This window comes from Helianthus annuus, chromosome 7 (assembly GCF_002127325.2).
Source record: "Helianthus annuus cultivar XRQ/B chromosome 7, HanXRQr2.0-SUNRISE, whole genome shotgun sequence".
NCBI classification, from domain to species: Eukaryota; Viridiplantae; Streptophyta; class Magnoliopsida; order Asterales; family Asteraceae; genus Helianthus; species Helianthus annuus.
In genome coordinates, this window is record NC_035439.2 from 141695947 (window position 1) to 141712633 (window position 16687).

At 41.6% G+C, this 16687-nt stretch overlaps 1 protein-coding gene across 1 annotated transcript; it reads right to left on the bottom strand.

The window, feature by feature from the left end:
• Positions 1-1959: 1959 nt before the first annotated feature.
• Positions 1960-9641, bottom strand: LOC110867047 (leucine-rich repeat extensin-like protein 5). Its single transcript, XM_022116192.1, has 3 exons — positions 9600-9641; positions 2545-3171; positions 1960-2277 (listed from the first exon to the last, which is right to left on the bottom strand). The coding sequence occupies exons 1-3, from the start codon at positions 9639-9641 to the stop codon at positions 1960-1962; spliced, it is 987 nt and encodes a 328-aa protein (XP_021971884.1).
• Between the last annotated feature and the right edge of the window lie 7046 nt (positions 9642-16687).

The following is a 16687-nucleotide window of genomic DNA, read 5'->3' on the forward strand; positions in this document are numbered from 1 at the left end:
CTATCGCCCGATCGGTTCTCATTTTTCCTGGCCTCAGAGCCCTTCTTACCATCACGGTTTCCCTTATGCCTCTTGTTGGATCTATGAGAGTTATCATCTTCCCGTTTCCTTTTGTCAGATTCCGAACTTTTTAGAGCTCTCTGTCTTGCCGCATCTTGGGTGAGTGACAGAGATAAGTCGGTGACAGATCGAAACGTAACTGGTCGCGAGGCCTTCACACTGGCCTTGATCTCAGGGGCCAAACCCCCAATAAAACGCGCGATCCTTTTTGATTCAGGGGTTACCAGGTAAGGTACTAGTCTGGATAAGGTGTTAAAACTGGTGAGGTATGCTTGACAATCAAGGTTCTTCATAACCAAGGATAGGAATTCAGATTCAATACGCTCAACCTCATGTTGAGGGCAGTAGTTTTCCTTGATAAGAGCAACAAACTGCTCCCATGACATACTATACAAGGTAACTTTCCCAGATGCCTGGATCAATGCTCCCCACCAAGCCAACGCCTCACCTTTGAAGGATTGTGATGCAAACTTCACCATGTCCCTCTCAGCACATCCACTAATGTCTACCACCGTCTCAATCTCATCGAGCCATGTCATACAATCAACTGCCCCTTTCTCCCCTGTAAACTCTCGAGGTTTACATGACACAAAATACTTATACGTGCAGCCTTTAGCACGTGGGGTTTCATCAACCACAAGCTTTTTAGGGTGAACACTGTTTTCATTAGAGGAATGACGATCCTCATCTTTCTTAGGTTTGGGAGAAGCAGGTGGCGGCTTGTTGCGAACCTCAGAATGGTTCTTTGGCTTAGCATGAGGTGCAGACAGGGTTCTACTGTGGGTTTCACTGAATTCACTATACTGTCGCGCTAAGGCTTTGTCAACTGCTTCATTTACAATTGCTTTTAATTCGGCACTGGTTACTAGGAACTTTACATCATCACGGTTCTCAACCGGATGGCTATTGGCTTCCTCTGATCTAGTCATGTAGCTTCAACACTACATATAATTAATAGACAAGGTTTTACTTAAAGGCTCTTTTATAGTATTTTATGTTCTATTAACCAAGGTTTTAAATTGCCATTTTAGGTTAATTTATTAAAACATCAGGATTTTATTATCCTATAATACTTTAAACCTTAGCACATAGGCCTAGTCACAAGGACGATAAAGATATTTCAATAACCAAGATTTTACCATATCTAGGTGTTTTAGGTCGAATCATAGTTCTATACCATTAGTTAACAGGGAGTCATGAGCTACCACTGTCCTTAGTCACGGAGGACATTTAATTATTGCCCACAGGCACTTCACTTTCAAAGAAGTGGTTAATTAATTTAAGGGAATTTTGAAAGTAACCCAAATATACATGGCCTGTGTGACTTTACTGATTCACAGTTTGCCAAGAGCTTTAACATACTAGATGTTAATAATTGGAATCTATTATGTGGGTTATACCATCTTGGCCAGGTTTCAATAACACAAGGGCTAGGTTTTACCTCTAAGATTCTTTTAATAATAAACGCAGAACAGTCCTAAATTGAGATGTTAATTATGGATCTTAACCTAATTATGGAACTACCATCTTGGCTTTGTTTTACAAAGCTAGGTCTTGGTTCACTTTAGATTTTACCAGTTAATTATAATGGCAGATCCTTTTTAAATATTTCATTTATTTTCATAATTTACGCATGCCATAATAAAGAAACTTAATTAAAACATCTCACACATAGTTCTAAGACAGTACTACAATTGCCCAAACGGGACTTTCTACCAAAATAAATAAAAATGCCCACGCAGGGGCGGGAAAACAAGAACAAACCCACGCAGGGGTTAACTAACCAACCTTGCTCACGCAGGAGCGGAATACAAACAATAAGCTCACGCAGGAGCTGAATACTGAAATAACAAGTCCACGCAGGGACTGAACTATAACACAATTAAGTAATAAGGGTTTTCAATGACCCCTCCTCTTCGACTTCCCCTTAAGGAAATCTGATAGCCCTTTGAAAAATCCTTGCCGCTCTTTGCGGTCTTCACGGACCTCTTGTTCAACTTGGCTCAGCCTCTTAAGGACTTCCTGTTGAATCGGTGGTTGAGGCGGCTGATACACCGGCGGAGGAGGTGGCTGATGCTGGTACCCATAAGTCGGGTAACCAGTAGTCCATGGCCCTCCATACGGTCCTTCAGGATGAAGAGCATTGTAATCCCGAGCTACTAGGTATGGATCTACCTCTGCATAACCATAGTTGTAGTTGTAGTGGGTGTGTGCCGGCTACTCAAATGGGTTGTATGCCGCTGACCCAGCATATGCAGGAATCGGGTTATCGAAACCCAGAGGTGGTACCACAGGTACTGAGTTGACATCTGGTATGGGGCTTGACGGACCACCATCATAGGGGTCTTCTTCCTCCTGAAGTGGGGGATAATGGCTACCACTAGATGGCTGGGGAGTAGCAATCCGAACTCCACCTCGCACGGACATCCGTGCATTTGACCTTCTTCGCCTCGGTGGCTCCGGAGGCGGCTGCTGCGGCTCTACTGGCGGTGGCGGCGGTGGCGTGACTGCCACAAATTGATGACCCACTGAAGGATCCTGTTGCTGCTCATGATGCGAGTGTTCAGACGGTGTGAAGTACCAGTCAATGTTTCGGAACCTTTCCTCGTAGCTGTCTGGACCACGATATGGCGATCCATGGAATGATGACCCATCTGATATCTCGATGGGATGGTTCGGCGTTCCAGATGCTGGCTCCACGGGGTCAGTATCCTCATCCATGTCGTTCTCCTCTGGAAAGTGGTCTCCCGGTCCGAGTGGGTTAAAACCCATGGGTTCAGGCAAAAGGTTAGCCGGGTTAAACCGGCTTTGGAAGACGGGTGTTGGGCTACCAAAAGAATGGTGAGAATTTGATCTTTGGAGAGGTATGAAAGCTGGAGGCTGGTTATTGGGCTCGTTTTCAGAATTGGGCCCAAATGAATGTTGGTACGAAGGAGAGGAGCTAAGGGATACTGATCGCCTTCCTGGTTCGACATAGAGTCTCCAGGGCTCTTGCGGGCTGGTGCTCATAGTAATGGATGGGGTTCGCCGGTGCGAAGGTCCGGCTTCGTGATCATGACCTGTCACGGGTCCTTTGCCTCTACCTCGAAGGAATCTGGGTGGCATGATGACCTGCATACAATATTTAGATAACCACAATAATATAATTATAAAAGACTCAAAATAAAACAAAGCAGAGTTTGTCCTATGTTCAATGTCTAGACTTGGAACTCGAAGAATGTGCAAATTTGTGTACTGAGATTAAACACAAAAGGCTAGTGTTTAATTCACTCAGTGTTGGCTCTGATACCAACCTGTCACACCCCTAATTTCCACGTGACACCGGTGGGCCCGGTGGGGGATTCGTGACGTAGTTGATATCATTATATGTCAAACAACACAAATTATAATGCACAGCGGAAGCAAATGAAAATAGATTTATTTCAACTATTAATTGTAATATCAAGTATCACAACCAGTCAAAATAGATCCACAGGCGGATCGAAGTAAAAAGAAAGAAATTGTTCAACAGATTATGCATCCCAAAAGCTTGCGCGACTCTACGATGCTAAGGAGAAACCAGCCTATTCCGTATAGCACCTGCACTTAATCTTTTTGGGGAAAATACGTCAGTTTGCACTGGTAAATACAATTTAACTGACTCATTTTGAAAGTATTTAAAAATATTGGTTTTAAATGCACAAAGCACAAAACATTTTATAACTTGGGAATAATTAAGCAGAGTTAAACTTGTAAAAGATTTACATGTTTGTTGACCGTTCAGTCGCCCGAGTCGTGTCGGGTTTAAGGTTAAATGACACACCACATGGTATAAGTCCGCGGCGGGAAGCCAACGTTAATACCTTAAAATAATAGACATAAAACCGGGTGTACGCCTACACCCGACTGTCGAGGTCGTGGCCAAAAATGATGCCAAGGATATCCGGGACATGGTCATTAAGCTCCCAAAGGTACAAGAAACAAACAACACCAGATTTTCAAACGGGTCCCATTGGTAATACCCATCTACTAATGAGATGGAACCAACCGCCCGACCAAGCGGTATATTACATACCGTACCCCAAGCCCGTATAGGGAAAATAAGTTAAAAGTATTTACCTGAGCAAGTATAACCACAATTTCAAAAATGCACGTGTCTTTTACTGGGCTCCTATTCTGGAACGAAGGTTATAATAACCTATTAGAATCCTAACGGGTCTTTTAATATAGCCTAAGCTTAGACCGGTTAGTTTCAAAGAGTTAATTATGGTTTAATCGCGAGGAATGCGAAAACTGGGGAGGAATGTGATTTAGACCCTACAAGCTTGGATACTCGTATAATATGGGTAAGCTAAATACATTCTGAATTTTGAGACTTAGATGATATGGTTTGACCCGCTTCGGCTAATATGTGTGAACTAGTCACATAAGCCGATCCGAACGCGAACGTGCGTAACGAGTAACCATATAAGTCATATGCAAGTTTCCTGAGATTATATGCACCAAATATGTTGTAATATCATAAAGGTATGCCCAAATATGCCCCAAATGTTTTTATATGCCAATTACGCCTCATAAGGGCATTTTTAGTAATTTTACATAGGCTAAAAAGGGTAAAATGGGAAATCTGAGTTTCCAACTTTAGGCTACTGTTATAAGGTATATTTTTATAAAATATATCAGTAGGTATTAGGAATTTTATATAAAATCTCATTTTGACATATACCATGTCGTAAAAATGCCTAAAAAGGCGATTTGGAGCCATTTCCGGGTTTTAAAAGAAAAGCTGATATTTTTGTATTTCCAGAAGGCTCAAAATATGATATTTAATATAACGAATCAGTAGAAAAAGGTTTCGGGTCAAAAGGTTATGTAAAACTCATTTTATGACCGAAAAGGGTAAAACCGGCATAAGCCGAAAGAAGCTTAGAACCTCTAGTTATGTTCAGCCTAAAAATAAATAAAAATCTTTAAAATTCCCAAAATATTATTTTATAACAGTGGGTATAAAGTTTTGGCATAAAATTCGGGTTTAGATAGGCTATGCGTTAATTATGCTAATAATTTACTAAGAAAGCCTCTAATTACGCTAATGAGCATAACTCTTAATCTAGACCTCAAATTGATGTCAAATTTTGGGGACAACCTTATATTTCAGTAACTAAGGTGTCTACCCTTTTATATTTTCAAAAATTATGATTCCTGGACATTCGGGCATAATGGTCAACATATGGGCTTTTAGCGGAAACATGCATACGAACTAGATATCTAATGAACCACATTGTATAATCACAGGAGGATATACTAACATGTTAATAGGTTCAAAAGAAGCTCTAAGGCAGATTCAAACTTGCCTAAAATGGGTCAGAACTGAAAGTCAAAGCGAAAGTCAAACTATGCGACTTTCGGTTCCGAACCGGGTCTAAACAGAAAATTGTCGAGATGAACATGTTGGAACATGTTCTTACACTTATTACCAAGTTATATAAATTTTCAAACAGGTTACATACAACCTACATTGCTAATTATGCGTTAATTCAAGGATAAGCATTCTGTTGACTTTTTCTAATTAGCTTTGACTCGACAATTAACATGCTTAGAGTGGGAATCTGGAAATACCCTCTTAAGGGTTTGTTACCCACTTAATTACCTTCCTAAAGGTACTTTTAATTCGTGATTAGACAAGGTACATTATGCTTAATCACGAAGTCAAACCTTAATTACGACGGTTTGACTTTCGCTTAATTAACTAAGCTAGAAAGGATTAAAGAGGGTTAAGGACACTTACAAGAGTCCTAAGATGGATTAGAGAGCTTAAGAAATTGCCTTGATGACCAGAGGATTTCCAGAAGTGCCTAGCCAAACTTCCCAAGTGAGCAAAGCTCAAATGTTCAAGGTCAAGTTCTTTATATAGGGAACCCAAGACTCTTGGATCAAGCCAAGCAAGTCTAATGTTGATACCAGATCATTACATTTGTCCCTAAGGGTCTAAAAACAGCCTAGCAAGCCCATAGAATCGAAATGTTACGTTTTAAGTCGGTTACAAGCTTAGGACAGGCAGCTGTCCAAAACATACTGCCAGCGACGGTCTTACGGACCGTAAGCTTCAGTCCTTACGGTCCGTAAGGACCTCTTGCGGACCGTATGCTACATGCCTTGCGATCCGTAACCAACTTTACTGAAACATAGTTCAGGTGCCTTCTTTACGGACCGTAAGTCTAGAGCTTTGCGGTCCGTAACCGTTCATGCGGAACAGAATCTATATACCCTGCTTACGGACCGTAAGCCAAGGGCCTTGCGGTCCGTAAGCGATGACCAGAAGACAAAAATTTTTGCAACTTTAAAGTCTTGACCATGCATTTACAAAACCGAAACATGCCTATCTTTTGCAGCTTGTGGGACCATCTGACCAACCTTTGCATGAGGAGAAGACTCTTACATGTCCCCTATTTCATTTATTCACAAGGGTCTTGACAAATTGACGGATATTTCAAAGGAATGGGTCTTGAAGTTTTTATAGAAGTTGGCCATTAACTAACTAATGTTAATCACAAGGATCTTATTAAATTTAGGAGTAGTAACAACCTTCATTTCCATAGTCCTAAATAAAGATGAACTTTATTTATTGAGAACAACCGGTTATTGTACGAGATGATCATAAACTGATTTAAGGATCTTGGGATTTATAAAATGTCGGGTCGCTCAGAGGTGATTTAATAACATGTCGCCCTTGGGTCGTTCAGCGGTAATTAAAATACATGACGCCCCTTTTTAATTAAGTCCTACCACATATCTCTTTATTAAACCCGGTTTCTCTGACACGTCTGTCGCAGAGGACACGTGTCTTTATTTAATTGGACAGGAATTTCCGAGGTGTCACAGTGTTTGGCCTTTTACTCGATTGGGTCGGAGGTTGTTTTAATAAAGTTTATTTTTCTAAAAAAGATAGAGTAGACTTCCGTTTTGCTCCCTGTGGTTCGGTCATTTTAACGGTTTTGCCCCAAACCTTTAAAAATAGCCATTTTACTCCCTGATGTTTTGGTTTTGTTGCCAGTTTGCTCCCTGCGGGGAGCAAAATGGAAAAAGAAACAATTTGGATGGAGTTAGAGGCAGGGAGCAAACTGGCAAAAAAAACCGAAACATCAGGGAGTAAAATGGCTATTTTTAAAGGTTTGGAGCAAAACCGTTAAAGGGACCAAACCACAGGGAGCAAAACGGAAGTTTACACAAAAAGATATTTGTTTTACTTTATTTATTATCATTTTTTTATTATTGTATGATTGCACGGTAAAAAAAATTTTCAGGATTCTTCTAAATTAATGGGCTAGCTCCGCCACTAATTACACGTGTCGCTTCATACCTAAGGGATGAACATTATGATAATGCGTGGTCTAATGAACTCCATGATGATTCTAATGAAACTTAATAGATCCTATATGTGGAAGCAATTGAAAGATAATGACATTTCTTGCTTACTTCCATGGTTGGATTTGTAAAAATACATTGCGTTCACTCTTAAGGCGTAATTGAAGTATTGATAATGACAATACATTCCAAACGAAGTTACATTACATTACTTGAATAGTTGGATATCATAAAGTGTTTAAGCATACTCTATAGTCTATCTATTTTTCAAAGGCACGATTATAGGTTGTATTAATTACCACAATGAACTTAAACCAAATATAAAGGCAAGATTAACAAAAATGTATGATAATGAAGTTTAACATAAGAAAAAATGATATGATACTCCCAAAAAACAGTGTACTTGTTATGATGTTGATTTTTAATATTGCATATGCATAAAAGTATTATTTGCGATTGAACAAAGATTATTTTCCATTAGTAAAACAAGCCTTATTCTATATATTTTTTGTTTTGAATTTTCTAACAAGAATCTAATCTACTTGTAATTCTACACCTTTATCTACCTCATGAGAAAAGGCATCGTTTTATACATCTTGATAATGCTAGAGTGCTAGGCTAAAAGCTCTTATGTATTCATTCTAGTAAGTGATACCTCCAGAACGAGGAAATAATTTGACTCAACTTTAGTAACATCCTCATAGACAATCGAAGGTGATACTGATTATGGTGGTTGTTGGGAACGAATGGAAAATTGATTAATAATAATCTCACGTTAAACAAAATAAGTGATATGACGCTTATATAGAGTGTTAATAAAATAATATATGTTGATGCAACAAATACAAGACCAACGGTAGTAGCTGGGTTGGTTAGGCAAAAGGGTTGGAGGGTTCAACCTTGCCTAACGCAGGTCGCGGGGTCCCCCCACGTTTGCAAGACGTGGAAGGAGGTTTACTAGTTTGTTGTTATTTGCTGAAGATTCCTTCTCTGAAATGTACTCAGATTCAGAAGTGGGAGCAAATGGAATGTGTGTGTTGAATGTGAAAAGGAGTGACTTGCATGTAAGCAAGTACTCCACACGAATGACCAGAGATTAGAGAATCAGAGCTGGCCAGGAGATGTTTTCTGAAGTAAATGAAGTGTCAATTTATAAGAGAAGACATCTCCCGAAGTAGAATGTATTAGACTAGTAACCTTGCTTGCAGTGGAGGGTTTCCCCTTTTGGGGGTTAAAGGCTTTTGACCCCTGGGTAATAGCGTGCATTGTGCAGACCTGCTTTGCTTTTGCGGCTATGGGTTGGTGAAGCGATCTCCGGATGTGACTGGCCACTATTTCCGCCTCGCTTTTCCCATCTTACAGCTTTTTAACCATTGAACCGTTTAACCATTTGAGCATTTACATATTTAGTCATTTTATTTAGTCTTGGGCTACCCCCGTCATCAGCCCCCCAAGTCAGAGGTTTTTGGGTAATGAGCTCAAAGACTTCTGACTTTTATGCATGTATTGTATCGCCTGAAGGTTTCAAGGGTTCGTTGCTTGATGGCTTGAAAGGCTGAAGGCAGTTAATATTTGAATTTGAATTTTAAATAACTGACAGTTGATTTTATTGATGTATGGCAGTTGATAGGGTGGCGGTTTTGCAGAAATTACTATTTGCCATTATTACTCCTATTGTAGGTTTACATTTATTTTATAATTGCAAATCCTCTCCATTTTATTCATAATCTTTCCAAGTTTCTGCCATTTACCTTCCTTCTCTAAGGTTAGTTTCGGTTTCCTTTACACCTTGCATTCTTCATTTTCTGTTTTTCAAAAATGGGTGCTCGTAAGGACTTAGCAAAATCATTTTCTCGGTTAACACAAGAGGAGATAGATTTATTTTGTATGGAATATGGTATTGATAGAAAATTTAACCCAACTGCTCCTGCTTGTGATGTTCCTGTTGATAAACCGAACCCTGGTTCGATTGCTCTTTACTGTCGACATTTTCAATGGTCGAATCTTCGTTATCCCTTTTCGTTTTTTGTTTTGAACTTGTTGGAGTATTATCGGGTTTCTTTTGGGCAAGTTCATCCGAAGGGAATGGCTAGGGTTTTGCATTTTGAGGTTTTGTGTCGTGCTCTTGGGTATGATCCTTCCTTGTTGCTCTTTCGGCGGTTTTTCCGTTTGGCCAAGAATGGCGACTGGTTCACCTTTGAAACATCAAAGGTTGATACTTGCCTTATCTCGTCCATGGTTACAACACTTGGGACCTGGAAGGATCGCTTTTTCTGGGTTTCCGAGTCTATTCTTCCCTTCAAGATGGTGTGGAGGCATCCGGATGCTGTTCTCAATGATCCGGAGCCCTCTGAATCTGAATTGAATATGCTTTTCTTACAGCTATTCGGGGGTGCCCTTCGAGGGTTCGTCCCTTCCCTGAACATTTATTAGTTCTTTTAGGGGTTAGTAACATTTGGGGGAAAGCCGATCGGGATCCGGTACTAATGAGAAATGGCGTGGGTATGCATTTTCCCTTTTTGCCCTTTTTGCATTTCTTTTGATGGTAGACTTATTTGCTTTTGTTTTGTTTTTTGTAGTCATGTCTGCTTTGGATTTTATCAAAGTGATGATACTTCTGATGTTGTGTTTGAGGATGCTCCGTCTGTTCCTGGCGAGAATGTTGTGGTTAGAACTGCTGAGCAAAGGTTTGAGGGCACAGGTTATGCTAGTGTTGCCAATGTCAAGGGTTTTTCTAAGTCCAGCGTTCTCAAGTCTTCGACCCGCCGATCTTCTCGTCGGTTGTTGAAAGCTGGTCCTCAATCCACTTCTACGGAACCAATGGACTTGAGTGATGATATTGAAGTTTCGGAAGATCAAGGTGGTGAAGCAGGTGCTGAGAAGGATAAAGAATTAGTTGTTCATGGTAAAAAGGTTCCAGGCAAGAAGGTTGTTGCTACCCCTGTTCAGGAGTCTTCAAGCAGGGACGTTGAAGGGTTAGATCCGGAAGGGATTTATGTGCCTACCTGGCTAGTGAAGAATGACCTTCAAAGATGCTGCTGTTTGTGAGGATGCTCTTAGTCACCTTGCTCATCCTTCGGTGCACAAGACCATTGCTGGGATGGATGATGACTTGATGTTATCTCGGATGGTTTTGAGTACCTGCAACCTTGCTGCTATGCTTCCTCAAGGTATTGCCCGTTTTCGTCAAAGGATGCAGGAATACGAGGAATTTTCCAAGAAGAAGGATAAGATGAAATCCTCCATGGCCTCGATGAAAAAGGAAATATCTGGTTTTGCCGAGAAGGAAGCAGCATGGCAGAAGGAGGTTAGTGACTTGAGGAAGATGCATGAGATTGAGATGGGTGATTTGAAAAAGAGTTTTGAGGCTAACTTGTTGAAGTTAAAAGCTGACCGGGAGACTTTGGCTGTTCAGCAACAGGCTTTTCGTGAGGAGAAAGAGGGGTTGAAGGCTTCAGTTGCTCGTTCTACCGCTGACAATCAGTGGTTAATTGAGCATGGTTTCCAGCAGGTTGTTACTTATCTTTTGCATTCCAAGGAGTTCAATTCTGCACTTGGTGATGTTTATACTAAGCTTCTCAACCTGGGGAAACACCAAGGCCTCATTGCTGGTTACAAGCTTCATGAATCCGGCCATCCTTTGGAGAAGTCACCTCTATTTCGTCCCGAGGCTTCTGATGTTTTTAAAGGCTCCGTTGAGCAAATGGAGAAACTGACCTATCCTTACATCCATCAGGTTTCTGGTTGTTTTGGTAAGCCTCTTACTATGTTGCAGGACTTGAAACCGGAGGGCCTAAATGAGAAAGTTTGTGCCGAAATCTTGGGTTCTCTTTCAAGGAAGAGATCCTATTCGGGGGATAGTGATGATACCCTTTCAGGTCAGACGGATGTTCCTAAGGATGCGAGCTTGGAGGCTTCAGCGGTTGGTGGTGATGGAGGTTTAAAGACTAAGAAGCTGAAGAAAACAAAGAAGACCAAGGGCGAAGGTTCTGGAGTTTCCAAGTCTGTTGATTCTTAATTCGTAGCTTTCTTAGCACTAAAAACAGCTTATGGTTTGTAATCTTTAAACAATGTTAGGTTTTCAGGGACCCTTAAGGTTCCTGTTGGTTGTGTTGAAGGCCTGTGTGGCCGCTTGAACAATTGTTAGGTTTGCAAGTCACTAGGACTTGCCTTGACTTATGTTTGGAAGTCCTCTAGGGCTTTCTTTATGATATCTTAACTTTCTTATTTATGTTATGTGTTTAGACTTGAGTCTGTTTTTGTTAAGGCAGTCTGTTTGGCTTTAACCTTCCAAGCCTTTTGGCTGTCTGTTAATAGGTTGAAGCCTTTAAGATTTTGAGTTGTTGCCCGAGTGGCTTGAAGCCTTGAAGGCTTCTTAGAATTGTGGCTTGACTTGGTTTGTATCTTTGTGTTTTTTATCCAAGCGATTTTGTTCTTTCAGATTCTTTGTCCTTTTGTAACTTTGTCTTTGTCCAGTTTGTGCTGCTCTTATGTTTGTCATACCTAGAAGGGTTCAGTGCTGCAGACACTTAGCCTTGGTATTTTTAACAAGAAGATCTAGCACCTATCCTTTTTATTATTTTTTTTTGTTTTTACTTGAATTTTTTAAGCCTTTTTGTTGATTATATTTTTAAGGCTTAGGGAACATTTGGTGTAGGCTGTTCACACCCGTCTATGAGACAATTTTAGGTTTTCTTAACAAGTCTCATGGAGTTGTATTGATTTAGGAACTCACCCCTTATATAGGTTCATTCAACCCTTGAACCTATTGAGCGATGTGGCCTGGGAGCTCATCCCCTTACATGGCCCTCGCCATGGAGTTTCTTGCTAGGTTCTTAACCTGATCTCAGGATAGAAAGACAAGTTTGATAAAGCAACTTCATTCATTTCAGCAACACTTGCTTTTTACAAAAGATGTTCATAATTCTGCTTTGAATACACTTTGATACAAACCAAGCTTTCTTGTTTAAACATGGAACCTTTTCAAGGTTTTGCCGTTCCAATGCCTTGGAAGCTTTTTGCCTTCTGAGTCAGCCAGCTTGTAGGATCCACCTTTGTGTGCTTCAAGGATGGTGTATGGGCCTTCCCATTTTGGGCCAAGCTTTCCTTGATTTTCTTTCTTGCTGGCTTCGTTGTTTCTGAGGACCAGGTCCCCTGGCTTGAAACATTCGTTCTTAACTTTTTTGTTGTAGTAAGCTTCCATTTGTTGCTTGTATTTGGCCTGTTGAATTGCGGCTTGATCTCTTGCTTCCTCTAGGAGTTGTAAATTCAACATGATCTCTTTTTGGTTTGTTTCGGGATTCATGCTGACAATTCTTTGGGTTACAACTCCTATCTCAGCGGGGATCACAACTTCGGATCCGAATACCAAGCTATAAGGTGTTTTCTTATGGCTTGTTTTTTCGGTTGTTCTAATTGCCCATAGAACACTAGGCAATTCTTCAAGCCAGTTGTTTTCGTATCTTCCCAATCTTGTCTTGATGCCTTCCACTATGCTTCTATTTGTTCTTTCCACCTGACCGTTTGATTGCGGATAAGCCACTAAGCTAAAGACCTGATCGATTTTGTATTCCTTGCACCAAGTGCTGAAAGGCTTCTCAGCAAATTGTCTTCCGTTGTCAGTGACAAGTACTCCCGGCAATCCATAACGGCAAATGATGTTTTCCCAAACAAAGTCAATGACTTGTTTTCCCGTGATTTTGGCAAGTGGTTTGACTTCGGGCCATTTGGTGAAATAGTCTACTGCCACCAGTAAGAATTTTACTCCCCCTTTGCTTGGGGGAAATGGACCAACAATGTCCATCCCCCATTTGTGGAATGGCCATGCCGAGGTTATTGGGACTAAGTCATGCTTGGGAATTCTTGGAATTGGTGCATGAATTTGACAAGCCTCACATTTCTTCAATTCTTCGGTTGTATCACGGTGCATTGATGGCCAGAAATATCCGAGGTTCATGAGCTTTGCAACCACCGACCTAGCTCCAAAGTGAGCTCCGCACACACCTTCATGAATTTCTTTGATCAAGTACTTGCTTTGTTCCGGACCGACACATCTTAACAAGGGGGCAAGGTAACTCTTTTTGTAAAGGGTTTCTCCCTGTAGCTCGTACTGCCTTGCCCTGATCTCAACCCTTTTAGCTTCTGCTTGATCATTTGGCAATTCACCGTTTTTAAGGAACTTTTTGATGGGAGTCATCCAGTTTGGATCTTCTTCGGTAACTACGTCTTGGATTTCCAATTCATCGATCGATGGGGCCTTCAACACTTCTACCAGCATCTTCTTGGTAAGGTGGACAAAAGTGAGAGATGCAAGCTTACTTAGGGCATCAGCCTTTTTGTTTTGAGATCTGGGGATCTGTTTGATGTTGCATGCCTTGAAGGTACTCATCAGTTCCTTGGATTTTTCTTTGTATTTTTTCATGTTGGGTTCCTTAGCTATGTAGCTATCATTCACTTGGCTTGAAACCAGCAACGAATCTGTGAACACTTCAAGCTTTTCGATTTTCATCTCTTTAGCTAGCCTTAAGCCAGCTATTAGTGCCTCGTATTCAGCTTCGTTATTGGTGGTCTGAAAATTAAAACGGAGAGCATATGTGAATTCCAGCCCTTCTAGGTTGATCAAAATTAGCCCAGCTCCTGACCCTTCAACGCTTGAAGCCCCATCAGTAAAAAGCTTCCAGGCTTCAGGGTTGGAGGGTTCAGTAGTGGTAGCATTCACTTCAGTGATTGTCTGTTTGGGACTTCCACAATGAAATCGGTTAAGACTTGTGCCTTGATAGCTTTTCTTGGGACATAGGTGATGTTATGCTCACCCGGTTCTATGGCCCATTTGGCTAATCGCCCCGAGTTTTCAGGTTTTTCAAGCACACTCTTAATAGGTTGGTCGGTGACCACTTGTATGGGGTGTGCTTGGAAATACCTTCGAAGCCTTCTAGCTGTTTGAACTAGGGCTAAGGCGAGTTTTTCAAGGGGAGGGTATTTTGTTTCAGCTAATTTTAGAGTTTTGCTGAAAAAATAAACGGGTACCTGGGCCTTGTCTCGCTCAATGGTGAGGACTGCACTGATGGCCTCGTCAGCGATTGAGAGGTATACCGATATTAACTCCCCGGTTTTTGGTGCCGCGATATCTGGTAGGGAAGCTAAATGTTGCTTCATTTGGTTGAAAGCTTCTTCAGCTTCTTCAGTCCATTTGAAATCCTTCTCGTCTGAGCAGTTCTTGAGCGTTTTGTAGAAGGGCAGAGATCTTTCGGCCAATTTTGAGGTAAAACGCTTCAAGGCTGCAAGCTTCCCGTTTAAGCTTTCAACCTCCTTCTTGGTTTTTGGTGGTTTGGCTTCGAGGACGGCTTTCACTTTGTTAGGGTTGGCTTTGATGCTTTGCTTTCCAACAATGTGACCCAAGAATTTTCCCTCCTCGAATCCAAATGAGCATTTTTCCGGATTAAGCTTCATGTTAACCTTTCTGAGGTTCTTGAAAGTTTCTTGAATATCGTCAAGCATTTGATGTTCCGTCTTGCTTTTAATCACCAAGTCGTCAACGTATGCCTCCATGTTTTTGCCAATTTGGCTTTCGAAGGCTTTGTCAACGAGTCGTTGATAGGTAGCTCCTGCATTTTTGAGGCCGAAAGGCATCTTTTGATAACAAAAGATCCCTTTGTCCATGTGAAAGGCTGTTTTTTCCTCATCCTCTTTCTTCATGAGGATTTGGTGATAGCCTTTGTATGCATCGAGAAAGCATTTGAACGAGTAACCTGTGAGGGAGTCGACATTGAGATCAATTTCCGGTAGTGGGTAACAATCTTTATGACAAGCCTTGTTAAGATCCTTGAAATCTATGCACATCCTCCAAGAGTTGTCAGGTTTCTTGACCATAACCGGGTTTGCAACCCATGATTGGTACTTGACTTCTCGGAGAATACCGGCCGACACAAGCTTTTCAACCTCTTGGCAGGCTGCCAGACTTCTCTCGGGTGCCAGGCTTCTTTTCTTTTGGACCACCGGCTTGACATCCGGTGGTATTCTTAATTCATGCTCGGCAATGTTCCGCGGGATCCCGGTCATATCCTCTGGACACCAAGCGAATACATCGCTGTAATGTGTTAGCAACTTTTCAAGGTACGAAAGGGTCTCTTGAGAAAGGTTTGGATTGACCCTTATTCGTTGTTCAGGGTACTTAGGGTTTATGACCAAACTTTGCATGTCTTCTTCGCTGTTTGAGTTTTCACCCTTAATCATGTAAGCTTCCTGAGAGGGTTGAAGGGTTGCTATGCCCCTTTCGGTAGGAAATTTAACCGTGCCATGGCCCACAGACACTGCCATGTAAAATGCACACTGTCCTGGTCTCCCGATGATCACGTCATAGCTTGAGGGGATGTTGATAACCACAAAGGTTAATGGTTGGGTTCTTTCTTTTAAACTTTCGCTGAAACGAACATTAAGGGTCAGCTGCCCTAAAGGTTTGAGGGGTATGTCAGCGATACCTTTTATAGAGGTTCCAGAAGGTTGAAGCCTTGAACGTTCTTCGTTGCTTAAACGGTTGAAGAATTTTTCGAACATGATTTCAGTGGCTGCCCCAGTATCTATGTATGCTTTACATGTTAGCAGCGTTCCCACGGTGGCTTCTACCACAAGAGGGCTAGAAAGTGGGTCTTTCTCCGTAGGGGGGAAGCAGACACACTGAAGCTCCCAAGCTTCCAACCGTTGTCTTTTATGAGGAACCCTTCCATCAAAATCCACCATATTGACTTCCTTACCCTTTCTTTCAGCCATTTTGTCCCAGACTCCTTTTACCAGATGAGCAAGTTCTCCGGATTTGACAGCCTCTTCTATTCTTTTCTTGAGTTGGAAGCAATCATTGGTGTGGTGACCTTTTTCTTCGTGGAACTCACAGTATTGGGTGGAATTCTCGTTTTTTCTGCTTTTGGGGAGAGGCCTAGGAGGCCGAAAGTTTTGTTTAACTTCTTCTGTTGCAAGGATTTCTTGAGGGGTCTTTGTGAGGGGTGTGAAACTTATGCCTTTTTCTCTGCTTGAAGGGTTCCGGCCTTCAGACCTTCGAGGGTCTGAACCCTTTGGCCGCCTGTCATAGGAGTTGAAGTTTCCCCTTTTTCTAGCTGGGCTATTGCTTCGCCAGTCGGATCCTCTTTTCCTTTGTTCTTTAATGTCTACAGCCTCCTCTCCCCGGATGTGAGCTTCGGCCCTTTCAAGGGCCTCTTCTAGGGTTTTGGGCAGGGATTTGTTGAAATCTCTTGTGAGATATTTAGAGGTTATGGCATTCATAAAACCAGCC